The 25034-nt window shown below is 39.3% G+C and overlaps 1 protein-coding gene across 16 annotated transcripts in view; it reads left to right on the forward strand.

Moving 5' to 3' along the window:
• Positions 1–25034, forward strand: part of gstcd (glutathione S-transferase, C-terminal domain containing) — a 158422-nt gene that overhangs the window by 73870 nt on the left and 59518 nt on the right. For 5 of the 16 annotated variants that reach the window (XR_012392707.1, XR_012392727.1, XR_012392742.1 and 2 more), the window contains one exon: positions 13663–13745. The exons of 7 other annotated variants lie outside the window; for them this stretch is intronic. Coding sequence is in view for 4 of the 9 variants with exons in the window: in XM_073927347.1 (XP_073783448.1) it covers positions 23–81 (59 nt within the window). In the remaining 5 variants the exon portion in view is untranslated. Of the gene's footprint in view, positions 1–22; positions 700–13662; positions 13746–25034 lie in introns of those variants that run through there. 4 more of the 16 variants (XM_073927347.1, XM_073927389.1, XM_073927411.1 and 1 more) reach the window with 1 other exon arrangement.

Here is a 25034-nt window from a genome sequence, read left to right on the forward strand (position 1 = left end):
GTATTTTTTCTTATTCCTCCAGCATTTCTTTGCCTTTTGGAAAGCAAATTTTTGGGCATACCTGTAGAAATGGCTTTGTAAGCATTGAGTATTCATGCCTGTCCTGTGTCACGCGCTGTCGTGCTCTGGGCTCTTAACTAGCTCGAACAGCAGGCAGCTGTTTTTTTCGCCAGGAATGAGTGAGATGCCAATCACCTCGCACAGACCCACGACCGCGCTCCGTGGAGAGACAGAAATCCAGTTGGTTTAAAGAGTCTGGAAACAATCCTCATCGATCGTTGCCCCTTAGAGCATAATTTACTTGAGTCAAAAGCTGCCTTATAAATCTGTTCGGCAAGTAAACAATCAGAAATAAAAGAAAAAATACATGGGGGTTTGGAGTTTGTGCTCAAGAAATTTGGTGCCTAATTTTATGCTTTGGAAGGTAGATATAGAAATAAAAAGAAATCTCAGCTATCAAACATGTATTTGTAATATGTACTAGGTTTTACACCCACTACCAACTGGTCAACTTTAATGCTCTGCTGTGACGCTTTTTGATTACATGGCTGGCAGCTTTGCAGACGAAGGTGGTTAACTGGATGAAATAGGGTATATGATGAGCTAATGTTTCTTCCCATACTGATTAACTTCTGGTGAACAGTTAATGGGACTTTTTTCCTTTTTATACGCTTCTTTTACAGCATCAATGTTGTAATGTAGTTAAAATAAAATCAGTCAAACAGACTTTGGCATTCATTTAGTTGCTCAAGCGTAAAACAAGACAAAAAGCCATTTAATCGCACGTGCCCGTCAGAATTGGCAGGCTACTGCAGAAGCTCCATTAAATATGCTGGGGTAAAATAAATGTTCGTATTTTAAAGACATGGCAGGGAAAATTTAAATTGAATGCAGTGCTTCTTGTACAATCTGAGACCCACTTTATATCAGATGCAGTGTTTCCTCTAGGATTTTTTTCAGCTGTGGCGGCAGACTCTGTTGGGCATTTTACACAGATCTACCACTACATGTGGCGTTATTTCATTGACAAATGTCGTGGGCACAGTATTATGTCGAGATTGCTTTTATGTAATATCCTACGAGCTTGTCAATCTCTGCTCGAGCGCCGATTTCCTCTGTTCATGCACAACTTCTTGCGCCCTCAAATATACGCTACTCAAGTGTAGATTTTTTTGCGCGCCCTCAAATATATATGCTGCTGAAGTGCAGATTTTCTTGCACGCCCTCAAATATATGCTGCTGATGTGCAGATTTTCTTGCGCACTCTCAAATAAATGCTGCTGAAGTGTAGATTTTCTTGCGCGCCCTCAAATAAATGCTGCTGATGTGCAGATTTTCTTGCGCACTCTCAAATAAATGCTGCTGAAGTGTAGATTTTCTTGCGCGCCCTCAAATATATATGCTGCTGAAGTGCAGATTTTCTTGCGTGCCCTCAAATATATGCTGCTGAAGTGTAGATTTTCTTGCGCGCCCTCAGATATATGCTGCTGATGTGCAGATTTTCTTGCGCGCCCTCAAATAAACGCTGCTGAAGTGCAGATTTTCTTGCACGCCCTCAAATATATGCTGCTGATGTGCAGATTTTCTTGCGCGCCCTCAAATAAATGCTGCTGAAGTGTAGATTTTCTTGTGCGCCCTCAAATATATATGCTGCTGAAGTGCAGATTTTCTTGCGCGCCCTCAAATAAACGCTGCTGTAGTGTGATTTAGTGTGTTTATGTAACGAGTATGTATCCAACATTTATTCGATTTGCTAGGAATATTTATGTATGTCTCTAATAGACTTTCAGAGCGTCATTAATGCGTCCTGAAGTAAACTGGCTATAAATTCCAGCAAGTTAAAGTCATTGTATGCAAAACCACAGACCTTTATCTATGAATAAATTATAATTATGGAAACGCCGTACATCATGACTGAAAACTACGTTGTGTTTGATGGCCTCACGCACCTGTGAGTCAGCACGTAACCTCAAAGGGTTAAACAAAGAACGCACAGCACTACTATGGTTACAAAGAAGTTCACGCTGTTATAATTCACTTAACTTTTCATACATTTTTGGTGCAATTATAACTCGCTACTTAAAAAAACGACCGAATGTTTTAAATGAGATGCTGTAATGTAGCCGTAGCGGGATGAATTTTGATGTGGCGCCCTGCCACCGAAGAATGAATGTAGCGGAAACCATGAGATATTACTTAGCCAGTGGAGATTAATTTTAAAGAAAACAGACCTTATACTTGCCGATTTTGTCATGGCATGCAGTTCACTGGAAGCGCTTAAGCCAGGTTACTGACAAATTAAAAGTCCTTTAGCATGCTTCCGCATATACCCTATTGCCCTTAGATTGTTTAAAGGGGTGGTCCAGAGTGTAACATTAAGGCTGAGTTGTGTTTATAAGATGCAAAGCAAATGTGTGCTCATGTTTCATTTGTAGAAAATCATGTTATTTTACATATATCTTACTTTTATTATATACAGCTACTCTGCTAACATGAAAACGTTTCCTAGTTCCTCTGAAAGGCCCTCCCTCAAGAGGCTCTGATTGGTCAGCTAACACAATGTGCTTTGATTCGTGGATCGGCTACATGTCACCAGTAAAGCAACAAGCCTCCACAAGCATGTGCTTTACCTCAGCTGTGTAAACAGCGTCAATCAGAATAGCTGTTAGCAGTATCTGTTTGAGCCTTAATCAGACAGAAAATGAAAAGGCTGAACCTCATGCCTACTCTCGAAAAATAAAAGCTGTCAAGTGTCTGTAACAAGTGAAAATAAGGTGTGGCTCCTTTAAGACAATGGCCGTTTTATCTATGTGTGTGTGTGAATAGTCTGTAGATGCATTTGATACGAGAACCACATGTGTATGGGAGCGATGTTAATTTTTATTCATGTTTTGATGCTCAAATGAAGTTATTTTCTGTAATATATAGTGACACTGTTGACAGGAGAATAAATCGCAGGATGTGGAATGCGACCCATGTGAGTTTTGATTTTTCTGCTGCAACACAAGTTGTATTTTTTTTACCTAACTCAGCGCGTTACATATCTTTCACATATATTCGGAATAAGCATGTGTAAGTAATTTGAAATGTTTACAGGTTTTTTGTAAGTTTGTCATTTAAGATGTAGAATGCAGGGAAAGCGACTGCAGAGAGAAGCACTGCACACGCTACAGAAGATTGTGGCTTTTTACAGCGGTATGATCAATAAATATGAATTTGTAGCTAAATTGTCAGCGGTGCCAAACAGCATTTCCTGTTGTTTATGTCCTCGCTACAACATATCGTTAATGCTAGAAATTGTGCATGTCATAGATCAATTTGAACTAATTAAACCTATTTACAGGTTGTAGCTCACAGTCCACAGCTTCTGCTTGTTGGAGCTGCTTCTTTGAAGAGTTTTTACAATTCTCTGGAACATAATTAAATTAAACTTTAAATTAAAATTGGATGAAAAGATTTTCCCCAAAAATGTGTGAAGCACTTTGTGTGTCCAGAAAAGTTCTATTTAAAAGTAAGGAATTATTATTATTAAATTGTGGAATGTTGCTGTTACAAACCCCTGATGTTAGTCTAGGGTGTGGGGTTTGACATTTATTTAATTAAAATATATTTATATAAATAGTGAATGAGTGGAAAGACAACCACAGTAATGCCAAAAAATGTGTGCTTTTATTTACAATCCCAAAGTGAACAACAACAACGAATTAATCAAAAATAAAGAAAAAGTAAGTAAAGCAAAAATATACTATTTACAATATGTACAACACTGAAACAAATAAAGACGGGAAAAACAAGAGAGCTGGCAGAAGGGACGCGGGCGGCGCTAAAGAAATGAAAAGAACAAAACCCAAACTAAATCTAACTTCCCAGAAGCATCTAGCTAACTAACTATATGAAAAACAGTATAATTAACACACGAAGATCTTCCGAGTCCTAACTATATCTACTCTATCTATCTATTCAAAAAGTACAAGGAGTGGCGCTCGCCCCTAACCTAGTGTACTAGACAGCAGAGCAGTCCTGAGTGTTGCGAAATGTATGTCACGTGACCTTCTTACCTGTCCGCTTCGTCCAAGCCTCGTAAACAACGATAAACTAAGAACAATGTACGAATAACGGACGGATAACGTGCACACAGAAACAAGCAACAACAAAACACAGTTAGACGGGGTAATTTCTAAACGCACGCGGTAAATACAAACAAGCGACAAACAGCAAAAGAGAAAAATGCAAGCAAGAGAACAAGAAAACAAGAAAGCAAGAAAACAAGAAAACAAGAAAGAGCGAGTGGTCTGGCGCGCGCTTTTAAGACGGGTGGTCTTTGCTCATTGGATGTGACGTAAGAGTGACGTAACCGGGGAGGAATGACTGACAGCTGAATGGACCAATGAACAGAACCTGAGAATACATGAGAGCAGATACGGGAGAACAGAGCGAGAGAGAGAGAGAGAGAGAGAGAGAAAAAACACAGAGAAAACAGAGCACAAAAAACACAAATACATAACACTCCCACCCATGAGAACAAACATATAATATTGTTTGTTAAAAAAAAAAAAAAAGTGAAAAAGTAAGAAAAAAAAACTCGCAAAACAAACCATGCATGCGGTTTAATTACGACCAACTACACACACCTGGAAAGAGCATCGGCCACTATATTGTCGGTGCCTTTCTTGTGACTGATTTCCAGGTTGTAATTCTGTACAATCAAAGCCCAGCGCATGAGGCGCTGATTTTGATTGTACATTCGGGAGAGAAAAACTAACGGATTGTGATCGGTGTAAACCATGATTGGAAACGAACTGGAACCAAGGTAAACTTCAAAGTATTGTAATGCCAATAGTAATGCAAGTGCTTCTTTTTCGATAGTGGAGTAATTGATTTGGTGTTTGTTGAATTTTCTGGAAAAATAACAGACTGGGTGCTCGATGCCATCACGGTCCTCCTGAATAAGTACCGCGCCAGCACCTAAAGCACTCGCGTCTACTTCCAGTTTAAAAGGAGTGGTGAAATCTGGGGCCGCGAGGACAGGAGCGCAGCAGAGCAAAGCTTTTATGCTCTCAAAAGCATGCTGACACTCAGCTGACCAAACAAATTGCTGAGAAGGACTAAGTAAATTCGTTAGGGGTGAAACCACACTGGAAAAGTTTCGGCAGAAACTCCGATAGTACCCCGACATACCCAAAAACCGGCGCAACTCTCGCCTGGTTTTAGGTACGGGAAATTCGGCTATGGCGGAGACTTTCGCAGCGACTGGCCGAACTTGACCTTGACCAACTTCCTTACCAAGGTATGTGACGGTCGCCCTAGCAAATTCACATTTTGCCAAATTTAATGTTAATGTGGCGTTGGACAGTTTTTCAAAAACAGTGTGCAGCAAAGAAATGTGTTCAGACCATTCAGATGCATAAACCACTAAATCATCCAAATATGCGTTACAATTTGGAACGCCGACTAAAACTGTATTAATTAATCTTTGAAATGTGGCAGGTGCGTTTCGCAGTCCGAAGGCCATAACTGAATATTGCATGAAATGATCTGGTGTAACGAAGGCTGAGATAGCAGAAGCTTGCGGAGTTAATTTAATTTGCCAGTAGCCCTTTAACAAATCAAGTTTGGTGACAAAACTAGCTGAACCAAGGTTGTCAATACAATCTTCCATACGGGGTAAAGGGTAGCAATCTGGGACAGTGACAGCATTAACCTTACGGTAATCTGTGCAGAATCTAAATGTTCCGTCTGGTTTGGGTACCAGAACGCACGGTGAACTCCATGGACTGCAACTAGGAACTGCAAGACCATTTTCCATCAAATATTCAACCTCCTTCCTCATAATAGCACGCTTGTGTGCGTTCACACGGTAAGGATGTTGCTTTATTGGGGAAGAATTTTGAATATTGATGTCATGTTTAATTACGGATGTTTGCGTTGGAGTGTCACTGAAAAGATTGGGGAATTTCTGAATTAAATGAATGATATCTTGCCTTTGAGAATCTGATAAATACGTGAGATGTGAATTCAGATTTTTCAGCATCTCTGAATTAGTTAAACGAGCGCACTGCTGAGGAGCATTGCGTAACACCAGGCCATCATCATCAGCTTCAGAATGCGTAACATCGCTCACAACTGCAACAGCAGGAAGAACAGGTGTGGTGATCTGAGTTTTCTCTTTAACATGGTACGTTTTTAACATGTTAACATGACATACGCGCGATTTGCGTTTTCTGTCAGGTGTTTCAATTACGTAATCTGTCTCGCTTAACTTTTTCTGCACCACATAGGGTCCAGAAAAGCGGGCAGAGAGAGCAGAACCAGGCATTGGCAACAGTACGAGCACCTGATCGCCGGGCTGAAAGGAGCGCGCGACCGCTCGGGTGTCATACTGACGCTTCATGACATTTTGCGCAGCTTTAAGTGATTCTTTTGCCAATTTACAAGCATCATGTAAACGTTCTCTGAAACGGCTTACATAACTAAGAACATTCATTTTTGGACTTTCCTTAATTTCCAAAATGTTCTCTTTCAGAAGTTTAAGAGGAGTTCGCAAATCGTGGCCGAATACAAGCTGAGCGGGGCTAAACCCGAGAGACTCTTGGATAGTTTCTCTCACCGCTAATAGTACCAATGGAACGCCCTCATCCCAGTCTTTGCAGGTATCCGCACAGTATTTCTTTAACATAGACTTGAGCGTCTGGTGAAATCGCTCGAGAGCACCTTGACTTTGTGGGTGATAAGCACTTGATACTCGGTGGGTGATAGACAATGATTTTAGAACTTGAGCAAACATTTTTGACATAAAATTTGATCCTTGGTCAGTTTGTATGATTTTTGGTAAGCCGAATGTGGAGAAAAATTTAATCAATGATTTGATTATAAGAGGAGCTGTAATTCTGCGGAGCGGTATTGCCTCGGGAAATCGAGTAGCAGTACACATTATTGTTAGTAGAAACTGATTACCTGTTTTGGTTTTAGGTAATGGACCCACGCAATCAATAATTACATGTTCAAATGGCTCTCCTATGACTGGGATGGGAAAGAGAGGAGCAGGTGGAATTACCTGGTTTGGCTTCCCCATGCATTGGCACGTATGGCAGGTGCGACAAAACTGCACGACGTCCTTCTTTAAACAAGGCCAAAAGAAATGTTTAAGTATCCGATTGTATGTTTTCGTGATACCTAAATGACCTGACATCACATGATCGTGTGTTAGACATAATACATGTTGGCGGTAAGCGGAGGGAACGACAATTTGATAGACATTATTCCAATCAGCATCAGTCTCAATATTAGAGCACCACTTGCGCATCAACAAGCCATTTTCAACGAAATACGCAATTTGCTTTTTATCAATCTGATCTGAATCAACAACGGAGTCAAAGCACTTTACCAAAGTATCATCATCTTTCTGCGCAGCAATAATCTGCTGACGAGTAACGGGCAAACTCAGAGCATCACCATCAAAATTAAAATATTCTGATTTTTCCTGTTGTTTCTGTGTAGCTGTTTTGTCTGGAGGAGAAACTACATTCTCAGAAAATACTGGCGCAATAAAAGAGTCTGATAAGTCAACTGAATCATCTTTCCGTGACATGGCGCGCGTCATTACGCACGCTGGGAAAGTATCTGGGTGATTTACTGATAATTCGTCTGGACAATAGGTAAGATTGGGGTGATCAGTAACTTCTAAAATAGGCATTACTTTACCACCGGCCAAATCATTACCTAGGATAAATGAAACTCCTTTAACAGGAAGAGAAGGACGAATGCCGACTGACACAAACCCAGTGAATAAATCGCACTGTAAATGAACGCGATATAGTGGCACATTGACGAAACCCATCTCAATGCCTTGGACTAAAATATTAGATCCACAAGAGGAGTGTTCAGGCAGAGATAATGCATTTTCTACCATAAACGAGTGAGAAGCGCCTGTATCACGCAGCAGTACAATCTCACACTGATCTTCAGGGTTGCCAGATAATGAAATTAGACCCCTGAGCAAGAATGGTGTATAGCTCGTATCAGTGCTCTCATCATTGCCGTTGGTTGTAATAGATTTTGCAAAACCAACACTTTTAGATGGCTGTTGCGGATTTTTTCGCTTCAGCGTGGAACATTCAGATAATTTGTGCCCTTTCTTGTGGCAGTAGTAACACTCTATTGCCTCTTTAGGTCGGGAAGTAGCAGTCGGAATATGTGGAAAATTCACAGACTGAACAGTGGGATTTTTATCCGATCGGACTGGATAGAACACATTTTTGTGCGTAAGCACAAACTCATCTGCCAACACAGCTGCCTGTGACAACGACATAACTTTTTGTTCTTTAAGGTATACCACTACACGTTCAGGCAATCTATCTTTAAATTCTTCAAGCAAAATTAATTCTCTTAACGAATTAAAGTCAGTGGCCTTACTTGCATTACACCATTTATCAAAAAGAACGCCTTTTTCTCGCGCGTACTCAACAAAAGTCTGGCTAGAAAGCTTTTTGTGATTTCTAAATTTCTGTCTGTATGCTTCAGGTACGAGTTCATAAGCACGGAGGATTGCTGATTTAGCAGTATCATAATTAAGGCTGTCCTCTAAGGACAGTGTAGCAAAAACCTCCTGTGCCTTTCCAACCAATTTGCACTGGAGAAGAAGGGACCATGAATCTTTAGGCCAGCGAAAAGAAGCCGCTATGCGCTCGAAAGCGCTAAAATATGTATCGACTTCGGATTCTCTAAATATTGGTACGAGAGATACATATTTGCTTATATCGAAGGTGGTTGAGGTTGGATCGCCCACCGGAGCAACAGAGGTCTCAGCACGGGTGGACTGCGCAGCCACTTTAGGAGGAGTTTTTAAAGCCTCCAACTCCAGCTGACGCAGCTTCACCTCTTTTTCGGCCGTAATTTCAAGCCTGCGGATTTCGAGTCTCAGTTCCCTCTCAGCCTGACGCGCTTGTGCCCTTTCCTGTGCCTCAAACTGTAAACGGGCCAGGCGAACTTTTAAACGTCCATCCTCTTTAGACCCAGAATAAACGGGGGAAAACGGATCGAAAGGTGACAGTGTTGGCTTGCCTTCAGTGAGCGCAGCCGCAGCACCGCTTTCATTTCGCCCTTCATCCGGCTCATCTGCACTTGAGCTTTGCGCGCCAGCACCAAGAAACTCGGTTTCTTCCTCTTCCACAACAGGCATTTTGAGAACCTTTAATTCAACCAACCTTTCGTATAAGGCACTCTTAATATTTTTCTTAAGAGCTTGTTTTACCACTGAAATTTTGAAATGGTCCGCTATCTGTATTAAATCATCTTTTCTACAGCGGTCGAATTGTTCTACGGTTGGATTATTAATAAATGTCTGTAAATCAAACAATGCCATCCTGTTTATTTACTTATACCAGAAACAACACAGAGAGAAATGTGTGTGTGTGTGTGCGCTTGTTTACCTGAGCAGCGCGTTCCGCGGGTCGGGCCTACTGTGGGCCTTTGTAAATTAGCAGGTTGCTTTCACACTCAAACTATAAATACAAACAATTTTAATTGTTTAAAAATGGGTTAAATGATCCCGGACGAGCCCCCAAAAAGTTTACAAACCCCTGATGTTAGTCTAGGGTGTGGGGTTTGACATTTATTTAATTAAAATATATTTATATAAATAGTGAATGAGTGGAAAGACAACCACAGTAATGCCAAAAAATGTGTGCTTTTATTTACAATCCCAAAGTGAACAACAACAACGAATTAATCAAAAATAAAGAAAAAGTAAGTAAAGCAAAAATATACTATTTACAATATGTACAACACTGAAACAAATAAAGACGGGAAAAACAAGAGAGCTGGCAGAAGGGACGCGGGCGGCGCTAAAGAAATGAAAAGAACAAAACCCAAACTAAATCTAACTTCCCAGAAGCATCTAGCTAACTAACTATATGAAAAACAGTATAATTAACACACGAAGATCTTCCGAGTCCTAACTATATCTACTCTATCTATCTATTCAAAAAGTACAAGGAGTGGCGCTCGCCCCTAACCTAGTGTACTAGACAGCAGAGCAGTCCTGAGTGTTGCGAAATGTATGTCACGTGACCTTCTTACCTGTCCGCTTCGTCCAAGCCTCGTAAACAACGATAAACTAAGAACAATGTACGAATAACGGACGGATAACGTGCACACAGAAACAAGCAACAACAAAACACAGTTAGACGGGGTAATTTCTAAACGCACGCGGTAAATACAAACAAGCGACAAACAGCAAAAGAGAAAAATGCAAGCAAGAGAACAAGAAAACAAGAAAGCAAGAAAACAAGAAAACAAGAAAGAGCGAGTGGTCTGGCGCGCGCTTTTAAGACGGGTGGTCTTTGCTCATTGGATGTGACGTAAGAGTGACGTAACCGGGGAGGAATGACTGACAGCTGAATGGACCAATGAACAGAACCTGAGAATACATGAGAGCAGATACGGGAGAACAGAGCGAGAGAGAGAGAGAGAGAGAGAGAAAAAACACAGAGAAAACAGAGCACAAAAAACACAAATACATAACAGTTGCAAAGCATTTACATCTTGTGTGTTTAATTGATGACATCATCACTGACTAGTCGACTTCGACTCGACTTTGATAACATAAAAGTCGATTTCCAAAAATCTTCAACCCCTAATATATATGGAGACTGAGTCCTCTCTTTTTTACACTATAAATGAAAGAAAAAAGTTCGCACAAACTAACATTTAAAAATCACATGACTTGCATTTCCATGCAGTATTTCATCAAGTGATGTATTTTTTTACAGAATTCAAAGCTAGTCTTTTTCATATTTCGAAAGATAATGGTGAAAACAGCTGTCAAACAAAATTAGACTTTTAAATTTTACCCCGTTGCTTTACATAAAGCTATTACATGCCTTAAGCAGACTTAAAAGAGTGTGTGACATTTATGAAATATTAATGATTCTTTGGTCCTTTTTGGGGTTTGAAAAAAGTCCCCAAAATTGCGTTTCACGAACATGAACATTCTACAAGAAGTCACCTTTGATTTTTGATTTTTTTCATTCTGCATGAATGGAAAGACTTTGAAGTGAGTCAATGATTGACAGAATTGCTTTTTTACTCTGACATGAGCTTTGCCTTTTAGTCTGTATGGGATATTCAGTGTGCTGTAAGTACTGCTTTTTGCTGCTTTGGCCAAGGTCAAAGGAGAGTTTCATCATTTTTATTCTGTCTTGAAATAATAACAGGTTCATCTTCCATTTGCATTCTAAGATTGCTTATTATTCGAGGCTTTTAGGAGGTTTTTATTTTTATTTTTTTTTAGTTTGATGCAGTCGGTAGTCCACTTTTCTCCTCTTTTCACATTTACATCAAACTCCATTTCAGAGATGAACTCCTGAATGAGTGTAAATTATTGTCTGCAGAGTTCAGCGAAGCCACCGGAAACATAATTCACTGGACATTATAGATGGCCCATGAGTCATTTTGGCCTTTCTCTGCTGATTTTCTGATTCTCTAGTGTTTTAACGCAGGGCCCTTCAGATAAAACAGTCATCAGAACTTGTGACATCGGCACTAAAATGAAAGAAACATGCCTTTATTTCCTTCTATCCTTTCCTTTTACCATAGCGGCTCTTCCTGTCAGCATGCGCCCACACACGCCTCTCTCTAATGTCTTTTCAAGTGCTGAATCTGTGAGTGGTAACAGAGAGACGGTGTACGAACAGAGAGGTCTGTGTATGTCCTGCTGTTTGCTATGAATCCTCCATCTCTTCAGCACTCTACTAATCGCTGCTGTTGCCTCTCAATAGTCAGGTTACCCATGGAGTGAAAACAAGCTCCATTGTTATAGGACTGTCATAGTGTTGGGGAAAGTGAGTCCGCAGTCTGCCTGAAGCTGTGACTCAGATTTTTTTCTCATCGTAAACTTTTAAAGCAGATTGCTCCAGCAGACATTTAGATGTGTAGTCAGCAGTTCCTGTCTTCCCACACAGAGCAAAACATGGTCTTATAATGTTTAAGTGCTAGCCAGAAGAGCTCCTGACTGGAAAATGTTGTAGGAGTGCCTCAAGGCTTTGTCCTAGGCCCGTTTACATTGTTGAACTAAACATCGTCTTTACATGATTTTTTCGCCCAGTGTCCTCTGGGACATTTTCAGTGTCTCTTGTGATATTTTTACCCACACCCTTAGTTGTTTGGAGTGTGCGTATCTGCATCAGTGGATAAGATGTTACAACGTGGGCACATCCATAAAGAAGCTGTCGTATGGACAAGATTACAGAGTCCTGCTTCATTTGGAAGTCTTTGGAAATTTGACACGCTCTTTTACCAAAAAAGGAGCCATATGAATTTTACATTTGCTGGCCGTGTTCTTGGGTAGCTAAATATTTAGACGTTTGTAAGTCTACCGCAACTACCACCCACATTTTGCAAGCCACCTCCGGAGCGCTGATAAATATTGTTTTAAATCGAGGGCAGTCAGTGGGAGGATTGCATCGCCTGGGTGTCTATTATGCAGTTTGTGGAGAGCGAGAGAGAGAACTAGTCGCTGTCACCGCTACAGAGCAGAGAGAAGCCCCAGGGGCCACCTGGGGAACGTGGTTGGCAGCGGTGCCTTGAATGTGAATTCATTTCCGCTGTCAACACCGCGGCCCTGTTGAGCATTAAGAGACTCCAGCGTGTTTATGTGGGAAGGGGCCGTTTACATGGGAGGCGCATTCCGGACGCATCTGCCTGTTTTGGCAGCTACTTGTCTGAAATGCTTCATCTCTAGACAGTTTATGGCCATAGAGGAGGGAAGGTCAACTAAAAGGCTTTAGAACCTTCAAAGGCACATTATTGCTCAGTCGCATGATTGAATGACTTCACAATCACTTCTTAACCTTCAAAGACACCTGTCTCAAGGATCCAGACTTTGGCGAACGTGCATTTCAGACAGGAAGAGACCATCTTGGCTGCCTTTTTGTGTGATTTTATGGCAGGGATGAATCTGAAATCGATGAGACCGCAGTTAGAGTGCAGCCCTGAAACAACCTTGCAGGTTTTTTTTCTAGCTGACTCAAAATAACTTGTGAACCCTGGTTCTTGGAATCTGTTCAACTTGGATTTTCAAACTGTTCTTGCCATTTCTATGTGCAATTAGCATTAGGCCGTCTGTGCAATTTCAGTCAGAGGTAGCGATTACATGCCGCTTCGCCCATTATTGCTCACTTCAGTGGCTTGACTGTATTAACGCATTTAGAAGCATTGTTGTGGCTCAACTCATACCTGAAATAGTCACCGTTGTTGCTCCTATTTCTTAAAGCTGAACTGATTGTGCCTTTTCTATTCCAGTCCATTTAAACGTAAGCGGCGAACATGATAGACAATTGAAATTTGTTGTGTGTTTAAATACAAACATGTGCAATTAAAATGTTTGAATATGTTCTTTTGAAGGGTTATAGCTAACACTTCAAATATTTAAGTTTACAAGTCGTACCCATGGAAAGATGGGTATTTTTGGTATTTTTAGCTGAAACTTCACATTAGGCTTGGGCTGTAAAACTGTAATATGGTATACGCGGGATCTAAAAAATTGCAATGATATCAGTTTCAATACTGTCATAAAAACAATACACTTATATAGGAGACAATGATTTAATATAAAATATAATTTATTTAATGCCTAAAAATGTGTTTGTGTGGTTGTCATCACAGGACAGCATAGAGGAGTTTTCAACTGCACAACTTCTGCAGTTTGGCAGTATTTCGGGATTCGCCAGAACGAGAAGAAAGAGGCGGTAAATATGAAAGTGTCAATTTGCAAATTGTGCTACAAAAAGTAGACTTTGAGAGATGGAAATACCTCAAACCTAAGGTCGCATATATGGTATTCAGTTTCTGAATGGTTTAGGCACAAGCCAACAATTTGGTGAGGCTGTCTGAGCCTTACGTCATAATTTTTTAATATGCACGGTAATACCGTATACTGAGGTAAAATAGGGAGGTTTGACAGTATCAAAATGTGGATACCGCCCAAGCTTACTTCACTTACTCACTCTAGGGACATCAGAGACTTATTTTACATCAATATTTTACAGCATAAAATATTACAGCATAAGCATGCGCCCTTTAGCTAAAGTCAGTGTATTGACATCATTTGTACAAAGCATCTCAGGTGATGTTAATGCCTAATAACAAACAGTTAAAGTCAGAATTATTAGTCCCCCTTTGAATTTCTTTTTCTTTTTTAAATATTTCCCAAATGATGTTTAACAGAGCAAGGAAATTTTCACAGTTTGTCTAAAAATATTTTTTCTTCTGGAGAAAGTTTTATTTGTTTTATTTTGGCGAAAATAAAAACAGTTTTTAGTTATTCAAAAACCATTTTAAGGTCAAAATTATTAGCCCCTTTAAGCTATATATTTATTTTTTCCGATAGTCTACAGAGCAAACCATTGTTTTACAATAACTTGCCTAATTACCCTAACCTGCCTAGTTAACCTAACTAACCTAGTTAAGCCTTTAAATGTCTCTTTAAGCTGTATAGAAGTGTCTTGAAATACATCTTGTCAAATCATGGCAAAGATAAAATAAATCAGTTGTTAGAAATTAGTAATTACTGGGTGTCTGCAGGGTCTTAAAAATTATTAAAAGTTGATAAATTTATTATGAGAAAATTAAGGCCCTTAAAAGGTATAAAAAAGTCCTAATCGCATTTTTATCAGGTCTTAAATTTTGTTCAAAAGCATAAATATATTTATTTTCCAACTAATATTAACAACGCCGTGCTCGATCCACGCAATTAGTTCGGGCCGGGTTCCGTCCAGGTGATGTCACGTAATGTGCGAAAAACATGGAAAGAGGTGATGTGACGCTCACCACATGTAGTGAAAGCATAGAGCAAAACAGATGGCAAAATGGTAAGTTTGCGTACTCCTTGTTGGAGAAAGACGATATTAAACAGTTGCTGAAGCCTGTCGCTGAAAACAACAACGTAATTTATTATTTCAAGTCATTTTTTTGTGTATCTGAGTTCATGGTTGTGCTCCATTGATTTATTTAACTCCAACTGTTTATTAACAACTGTTTATTAAGTTAAACCTTTGATACTGATTAGTACTTGAAGTGGCGATGAGGTCTTAAAATATTACAAGAAGGTTATTAATAAGTCTTTAAAAGATATTGAAATTACCCCTTGCATACACCCTGTATTAAAACTATTATGTTTAGAAATGTGTTAAAAAAATCTGCTTTCCGTTAAACAGAAATTGGGGGAAAAAATCAAAAGGGCGGCTTATAATTCAGGGGGGAATAATAATTCTGACTTCAACTTTAAGTTGTAGTTGATTCATTAAAATATTATAAATAACTACTTAAAAGCTAAGAGGCCTACTATGAGATATATAAATTTGTATTATTATGTTTAATCGTATTAAATATGGAACATGAACATTTAATGTTTGGAAAATTACCATTCGGAAACTTCCAGTCTTTCCTGTCAGGTTTGACACATTAACTTTAAACTCGAACTAAGATTGAAAAAAGCCCATTTTTAGATATTAATGCGGCTTTATCAGGTTTTTTACGATGAAGGGCTCACTTTTTCCTCCATACATGTGCCAGCTGCAAATGGCACTTCTCCTTCCAGGAGCCGATATTCAGCTCAGTTTGATTAATCGAGCCTCTGATTCTTCAGTTAGATTGGTTCAGTTAATCAATATCAATTAAATGCTGCTGTCAAAGCTGGCCTGCAGTTCTGTGGTCCCAACTGGAAATTCATCAGCACTTTCTCAACTTGGTAGCAGCCCGCACTCCAGAGAGCTTTAAATGAGTTTTACTAATTGATCAAATGTTTGAGTCATGAATTTGTGTGTGAAATGCCACCTGATGAATATTCATGCTTGTCATTCTCCTAACCTGCTAATGTTATTTCTCTCATTACCTGACGAGCGTTTTGGGTTTTCGCCCCATATTAACACAGAATTCTATTCTTGGGCGCCAGCAAATGCTGATGGTTAATTAAATTTATGCTGGTGCTATAATTTACAGCCTGGTTACAGTGCGAAACAAGCTCTCTTCTCAGCCTTCAGATTGTCCTTGTTAATTTTCATGCTGTGTTGTTCTATTGTTACCCTGAATAATACATTGGATCAGGCCACAGAGATCCACAAATTCCAAGTGTTATTTACATGTTCCTTTATTTTTTGCACCTCTGTTTTTCTGTACTTTCACTCTACTTTCTTTTCTTCTCATTTCAATCTCAACGTCTGTATTTAATATCAACTTTCAGTCCTTATGCTGTAACTCCTGTCTAGCTGTCAAATGTGTCTTTTTTTCCTGAATGTCCACTTGGGTGTATTGGATTGCTGTTCGCAGTTAACCGGCTTTCAGAGTTTTTATATATACTGTACCTTTGTGTGTGTGTGTGTGTGTGTGTGTGTCTGTGTGTGTAGAAAACCCAATTAAACAGAGTTTACTGTTGTGTTCAGGCAAGCTAGTTTACAAGAACAAGAAGCCACTTACAGGATTTCTCTTGACTTTATCACCAAAGCAGAAAATCACCTAATTATCACCTTTCCCTTCTATGGACTTCTGCTCTTCTTATCGAGACCCATTTGGGTTATTGATCTGTAGTTTGGATGGAGTTATTTGGTTTTAGCAGTTGTTCAGGTTTTATTTTTTCAACCTATTTAGGTTGAAGGTTTTTTTGTTGTTTTATTATTTGTAGATGCTAAGCCTTCAGCCGCTGACTTTCAAGTGGTGGGTTACAGTCCTTGTTATGTTTAAAAGAATGCAGAAAGCCCTTGTTTACTAAGCGCAGTAGTTGAGTTGACAAGATGTCTGAATCTTCCAATTTTCCTTTCATCCTGACAAAAAGCTTCAAGCGACGATTACTGTTTTCAAAGTCTTTTTAAAGTAGTCTATCACGGCGTGAGTCTCCAGACACAACAGTTAGTTATGCACCATTTGTTTTTGTTTTTTTTTGCCTGTGTTATGATTTGTAGAATATTAATATTATTATTATTATTAATAACAATAATAATAATAATAATAATAATAATTATTATTATTAATTCAAATATTATTATTATTAATTAATATTATTATTATTATATTGTTATTGTTGTTATTATTATTATTATTTTTATTATTTATTATTTTTAATTTTTTATTATTATTATTATTTAAATAATAATAATTATTATTATTATTATTATTATCATATTGTTATTGTTGTTATTATTATTATTTTTATTATTATTTAAAATATTATTATTATTAAATATAACAATTATTATTATATTGTTATTATTATTATTATTATTATTAAATTATTATTATTATTATTATTATTATATTGTTATGTTGTTATTATTATTATAATAATTATTATCATTATCAATATTATATATAATTATTATTATTATTATTAATAATAGTAGGGGGCCTAGGGGTGTCAAAATTAATGGTTTCTTTGGTGCACTGTGATGCAGACGTGGACAATTCGGTATCGCTTATCGGTTCAGTAAAAGATCAAAACCGGTTATCGTGTACTGATGTCATTTATCTTGTATGCGCTATGTCCTGGTAGAATACTATGTCGTGAGGAAAATGCAGAAACTCTGCACAATTTTCTGCTGGACAGTCATACACTGAAACTAAAGTTACAGCGGAAGGAGAGGGGTCTGGATGCAGACCTGGTGCAGTGTAATCTGGGCTGCATCCAATGCTTCTTTATAGTCTCACCTAACCCCACCCCTAACCATACCCCTCACAATGAGGTCACTAGCTCCAGTTGAGTGCATTGTGTCTAACAATTCAGCTTGCATCATAAAGGCTGCATCCAGATACTATTAAGCAGAAGCCCCCCTTTGCATTCCCATGGAGAAAATGAAAGTAAACTCCATTTAGCAGAGCGAGTTTTCTCCGCTGTGTCTATCTTGGTCAGCTGTGATCACCGCTGTCGTTTATCAGCATCACTCATCGGTGAACAGTGCCAGGGCGTTAGAGTCAATCTCAGTCTTTTCTGTTGATCTTGTGACCAATCATGGGCGTTTAATAATTCGCTCGACAACTCTCAGAAAGCAGGCGGATAATATTTACCTTTGTTAATTGCTTTAAATTATGATGTTGTTCTGTGCATGTACTTGACTTTTCTTTGAGCAGGTCAAATTAAAGGTACAGTTCATATATCTGACTGCTTGTATTAAAGGAAAAGATTTTTCAAAGATGCAATCCAGTGTTACATGCGTGATGGATTGGCTGATGTAAAGCTGCTCTTGGCTGGTGAGGTGATGACGCAGCTCCCACTGACAGGCTAGGGGTCAGAGTCCGCCTAAGCTGAGGCACATCACCAAAGATGCGCTTAATCTTTATAAATAAACTGCTAATTAGAATTTAGCACAACTACATTCTTGCCTGAAAAACTCTTAAAACTTTCATTTGGAACACTACAGAGTAGTATTTTTAAAAACGTGAGGGTTGTCTCATCCGCCATTAGCTTTCGCTGGTTACACTGCAATGCATTCTGGGATACATGTGCTTTGTAAGTTTGCACAAGTCACCTCTCGAAGCATCCTCGGCAAAAGGGGCAAAGCAAGTACATAATCGGAAGTTTTATACGGTCATGGCAAGATGTGAACTTTGAATTGGAACAGTACTTTGGCGACAGACACAAGGACACAAGAACGCAAGTACAGACAAGAACGCATATTGAGAAACAGCCACGGTGTAATGTCTCGGCTGTGTATTTAAAAATGGCACTTTGTTTTTATTCTCCTGGCTTGTGCACGAGCTAGTGACACCAATAGCGTTCAGCTGCACATCTTGCTCCTGTTTCGTACCCTTTTGCAGTGCTCTCAAAAGGGTACACAAAAAGCGATACATTACGGTAACTTTTGACAGCAGAAATGGTCATAAAAGCGTACCTAACCATACTGTACCACTCAATGAAAACAGCCCATTAATTTGATGACAGAAAGAGCACTTCACATCAAAGTCATCAGAAATACACTTTTGTAGAAAACACTTTGAAGGACATTTCTTAAACTCAGAAATTTGTTATGTATGAAGTCAAAGTCCAAAGACTTTCATTCACAAGAGATGTATGTGGGTCATTCTTGTAATGTGCTGAGTGTACTTGTGTTCAGGTGTGACAGCTATTTCCTCAAGTTCACACATCAGTCAACGTCAGTTCAGGGAGACACTTCAAATTCTCTACTGAATGATAACATGATCCTAAAGCCAAGGTAAATGTCTCAGTTATATTTCCTTTGGGATTTTTTCTTCTGACATCACGATTAAACTTTGCACAAGGTAAGAGATGGCTGCATTTATGGCATAAAACAGGGCTGTCAAACTCGGTTCTTGGAAGGTTGCAGTTTAGTTCCAACCCTATTTTAGTACAATTACCTGGTGGTTTCAAACAAGACTAAAGCACTCAATTGGTTAGATCAGGTGTGTTAATTTAGCGTGCTTTCACACCTGCCTTATTTAGTTCGATTGAATCGCACTAGAGTTCGTTTTCTCTTTTGGTGCGGTTCGTTTGGGCAGGTGAGAATGCAGCAATCGTACTCGAGTGCGCACCAAAAGCGGACCAAATAAGCGTACCGAGACCTGCTTGAAGAGGTGGTCTCGGTGCGCTTTCAAACGAACCCTGGAGCGGTTCGTTTGTGGTGAGAATATGATCCGTACTAAAACAGGTCCAACCGCAAAAAGTACTGCGCGTTTTGGACTAATTCAGCTGCCGTAGGCCGATGCGCTGTGCATTATGGGATATGGAGGAAAAATATTTGTTGACAGCGCCTGATGGATCGTTGGTAATATTTACGCAAGATGACCATTTCGCAGTTTAACTAAATTAATTCACGCCTCCTCCTGAAGTGACGAGCGATGCATTAAACACTGTTTTCCAGCTGCGGTTTTCCAGCTGCGCTTCATTTTCGTAATGTATAGTTTGTCTAAAGCAGGGATACAATCAGCCAGCGCAGTCGTCTCTCCAGAGTAAAAGGTTTTGTTTACCTGCGGGAGTTCACTGGCAGTTTCCCGGACGTGAATTCTGACCAATCAATAAGCAGTTTAGGAAATATGTTCAACAACATCTGGCCAATGAGAGATGTGGATTTTGTCAGATGACTGCATTTTGGTTCGTTTCAACTGGTTCGGACCAAAGCCAGCAGTGTGGTGTGAAAACAACCCAAAGACGGCAGAAGATGCAACAATGTATCATTTATTACCTTTGGTCCGGACCAAATGAAGCGAACTACAGATGTGAAAGCACCCTTACACACAAAGTGTGGCATAAAATAACATATGGGTAGTGTTTGAAGAATTAAACTGCAATAAACTTTGAAACTGTTTATCATCCATTACCATGACAACACTAATTACATTATTTGGAATGTGTGACTGATAATGCTACGTTACATCCATATACTTCCTGTGCCTTTGGGATCACCTGAAGGGGTTTCGTAACCTCTGACAGGGGCGGTCTGACCCCCAATGCGCATGTTTGCTCTCCCTCGCAACTCAAGTGTGAATGTGAAACTGTCTGGTATGGCGGAGCGGCGTTAGACAAACAGAACAACTATTGTGCACATCTGCGTGGAACAATGTAATCTCTGACGTGTGGTTGAAGATGCTGTAAGGGTAGTGTTGGGTTTCACGGGCTGTATTTACATTTCTCCAGACTGTTTTGGCGGCTTCTTTGTCAGAAATGAACCCACATACTCAAGGTATGCATGAGCACAGTGGTGTTGTCATAGCTGGGCTGGATTGGGTGTTAAATACATATTACTTCTTGCGGTTGTAGTGGAGTGTGCATTGATTTGTGCATGGGTGTTCCCGACTGGTTGGCTTTGGCAATTAAATCGCCTTTTCTAGCATTTTTAAAGCAGTAATAAATTGCTGTTTATTTAGTTTAGAATAGAAATGTTTTACAAAAGGCTTGATTGAATTGAAGTGATTGCAGTGCTTGTGGCCAAAGTGAAATCAATTTTCAGAACTTCCTATTTGCTTTTGTAAAATGTGCACCTTTCATTTTGTTTGTTACCCTTTAAATGTACTGTAGATGTATTTACGTACTGGGAAACACCCACACACTCCTGCATTCACACATTTAGTTAATTCAGTTCACCTATAGTGCATGTCTTTGGACTGGGGAAACCGGAGCACCCGAAAGAAAACCACACAAACACATGAAGAACATGCAAACTCTTCAGAGAAATGCCTATTGATCCAGCTGGGACTCGAACCAGTGACCTTCTAGCTGTGAAGCGACAGTGCTAACCACTGAGCCACCATGCCACGATTCTACCACATTGTTTGGGTGGCTTGAAATTTGTAGGTTATTTACAAACCATCATTAGGAAATTTGCAAGCGATTTTTAAACACTTGATGATCAAGAAGACTCGAAAGAGAATTCGTTCACACTTCTTATCCAGAAGTTTGTTCCGAATCGTGTAGCTTTTTACTTAATAAATCTTAGGCGTATCCCAAATCACATAAGTAGTGAATTCACTCTGAAATAGTATTTCTATTCCTAAAGGGGAATGTAGTTCTACTGATAATTGTCACTATTTGGTAGTTTGGTTATTTATTTCACAAATTTGCCAACTGTTAAACGTCCTCTGGGAAATCCTTTGGTGATCCTTTGGGGTACTGAAGTGTATTAGGCACTTGCATTAAGAAAATGGGCTTTAAAAAAGTGTTTAATTACATTACATTATTGAACATTGTGTTAAATATATTAAATATTCAAAACGTTCAAAACCTAAAATGTGTTATTTAACGAAATCATCCCGATTTAGCGAAAATAACGAACTTTGCAAGGCAAGTTTATTTATATAGCACATTTAATGCACAGTTGCAGTTCAAAGTGCTTTACATAAACAGGAGTAAAAGAGACAAATGGAAGAAAATAAAAACCAATAATAAAAATGATTAAAAACAGATTAAAATATGTTAAAACAGGTTATAAAATAATTAAAAAGAAAAAAAAGACATAATAGGGCGATCTGTCGGACGTAGCACAGTGCTTATTCATTAAAGGCACAGCTAAACAGATTTGAATTTGCCTAATGCTGGAGCACATCTGATCATTTCTAGAAGCTGGTTCCAGCAGCGAGGGGCGCAGTAGCTGAAGGCTGATTCACCCTGCTTTGATTGAACTCTTGGAATTTCTAGTTTATATGATCCTAATGATCTAAGTGATCTATTAGGTTTGTATTCAGTGAGCTTATCTGTAATGTATTAAGGTTCTAGGCCATGTAGGCATTTATAGACGAGTACTAATGCTTTAAAATCTATTAGAATGTAACTGGGAGCCTGAGGACAGGTGTGATGTGCTCTGATTTTCTGGTTCTGGTCAGAATCCTGGCCGCAACATTCTGGATGAACTGCAACTGTCTGACTGTCTATTTGGGAAGACCGGTAAGGAGTGCATTACGGTAATCCACTCTGCTGCTGATAAAAGCATGAACAAGTCCTCACCGGAAACAAAGCATCTTATTCTTGCAGTTTACTGCTTAGACATGACTATTGAATCTCAGATCTGACTCAGAGTCACACCAAGATTCTTATCCTTATTTTTTGTTGTTTGTCCCTTTGCGCCAAGATACGCATTCACCTTGAAAACCTCATCTCTGTTCCCAAACGCAATCACTTCAGTTTTCTTTTTGTTTAAATGAAGAAAGTTTTGGCACCTCCAACTGTTAATTTCATCAATGCATTGGCAGAGGGTGTCAACGGGTCTGCATTTAACAGTTGCAGATGTTAAATGCCAGTGCATTCTTCCAGCCTATAAAAGCATTGGCAAAAGAAAAATGTTTGGTGAAGTTTTGCAATCTTTCTACAACTTTCATCATTAAATCTGAAAAGCCTCAGTCAAAACCGAAATATTGAGCGAGTTTGGGAGGGAAGTGAGATTTTGAGCTGTACAGCTATCAGTAAAGAGTCCCTTGTGGCCCCCATACCTCAGGTTGAGTACCGCAGCTCTAGTGTCTATAAAGATTCTCTGCTTTCTTTCTCATTTCCCAGGCCACTCTTAAATCCGGTCTTAAAGCCAGGCTCTTCTGCACCCTCAGTTTTTCTCTTGCTCCTCTTTTCTGTGAGCGTAAAACATTTCTCGATCGGATGGTTCCTGTCAGAACTGGAATCGCTCCTGCTGAAAGAGCGTAAATCCCAGCAGGCTTTAGATCATTCCTGTTTCTGCATCCAGCTACCCAGGTGTGGGTCTTGCTTTTTGGACGTTTTTGTCAAATTAGTATCCGCTCCTTGTCTTGACAGTCCACTTGTGCGAAGCAAAATAAAAGTGCACATTCTTCCGGAAGGAATGTAAGAGTTGCACAAATGGCTTCTTTTCACAGTGCCTAATGGCTGGATTTTTTTGCTTCGCTAATAAACCCAAAAGCTACTTGAATGTCTGGAATTCCCTGACAGCATGTCTCCTTTGTTCTCGCTCACCTTCACTCTTCTCCTTCTCACCGTATGTGAAAGAATGAGATGCACACGTCCGTCAAACCCAAGGAGGTCCATAATAGGTGGTGAAAGCTGCCGCAGGACCCGTAGAAGTATGCAACGCGACCTTTCAAAAGCAAAACTATTCCCAGTGGAGACATCAAATGCTCTAGACAAGTCCATTGCATACTTTTCAGTGCCTTCCGAAAGCAAACTGGAAACCTGCTTTAATGAAAACAAAATTCTATTGCAGGAAGAATACGCGCCATTGTTCTGATTAGACATAGGGTTGGGTACTTATATGACTAGGGGTGTAACGAAGCACAGTTGATTCGTGATCCATGCGGTTCAGAATTCTCATCAGCGGATTATTAACTTGTAGATTAATCCTAAATTTGTAACTGATGACTACAGAGAGATCACACCCTGTGTCCTTCAGGTCATTTATAATCAATACAATTACAGGTTGTAAGTTCTGTTTGAAAATAATAATAATAATTCCTTACATGTATATAGCGCTTTTTTGGACACTCAAAGCGCTTTACACAGGGGTGGCCAATCCTGTTGCTGGAGAGCAACCTTCCTGCAGATTTCAGTTGCTACCTATATCAAACACACCTGAACCAATTAATTAGGACCTGAACACCATGTGATAATTACAGGCAGGTGTGTTTAATATGGGTTGCAACTGAAATCTGCAGGAAGGTGGATCTCCAGGAACAGGATTGACCACCCCTTGCTTTACAGATTGGGGAGAATCTCCTCATCCACCACCATTGTGCAGCATCCACCTGGATGACGTGACGGCAGCCAGATTTTTTTGTGGAGAGGAGATAGTTAGGAATCCATGATGGACAGAGGCCAGCAGGCAAATATGGCCAGGCCTTACTCTTTTTCAAAGGACATCGTGGGATTTTTATTGACCACAGAGAGACAGGACCTCTGTTTTACGTCTTATGCGACGTAAAGACGGTGCTCACTGAGCAGTGTAGAGTCCCCTTCACTATACTGGGGCGTTAAGACTCACATCTTTGCTTAATTGTTTTTGGGATTCATCATTACGATTGATCACTAATACAGCTAATATCTTATTGTTTGGACAAATTAAGATGTGCAAAGCATATCCTAGCTGCACATAAATCCTAAACAAAGTTAAAAATATAGCTGAACACATACAGTATGCAATGCTAAAATGGAGAAATGAGCAGCAATACCCATAAATGTGATGAGTTGACAAGTGCATGTGTGAAGGGCATCGGCTGTATTTAACAAGTACAAAGACATTTTTATTGGTCATAACTTTTGTGAAAAAGCTCAGACATGAGAAGTTATTGCATGATAGACCGGGAGTTAAACGCTATGATTTTCCACTTAACTATTATGCCAAAAGGTAATATTTATTGTCAAATGCATTGTGTATATCATCACTTCAAATGTTTTCATGACAGGTCAGGACATGCAATAAGTTAGAAGATGTGTCATTTTCACTTAAATGTGATGCTGGTTTGTAGCATACCTCAAATGCTGACTGCTTTCTGTTATTAGCACTGTAACTAATTTAGTCTTTATTTACAGTTGAAGTCAGAATTATTAGCCCCCTTTTGAATTATTATTTTTTTATATTTCCCAA

The sequence above is a fragment of the Danio rerio genome, chromosome 1 (assembly GCF_049306965.1).
Source record: "Danio rerio strain Tuebingen ecotype United States chromosome 1, GRCz12tu, whole genome shotgun sequence".
Taxonomy (NCBI): domain Eukaryota; kingdom Metazoa; phylum Chordata; class Actinopteri; order Cypriniformes; family Danionidae; genus Danio; species Danio rerio.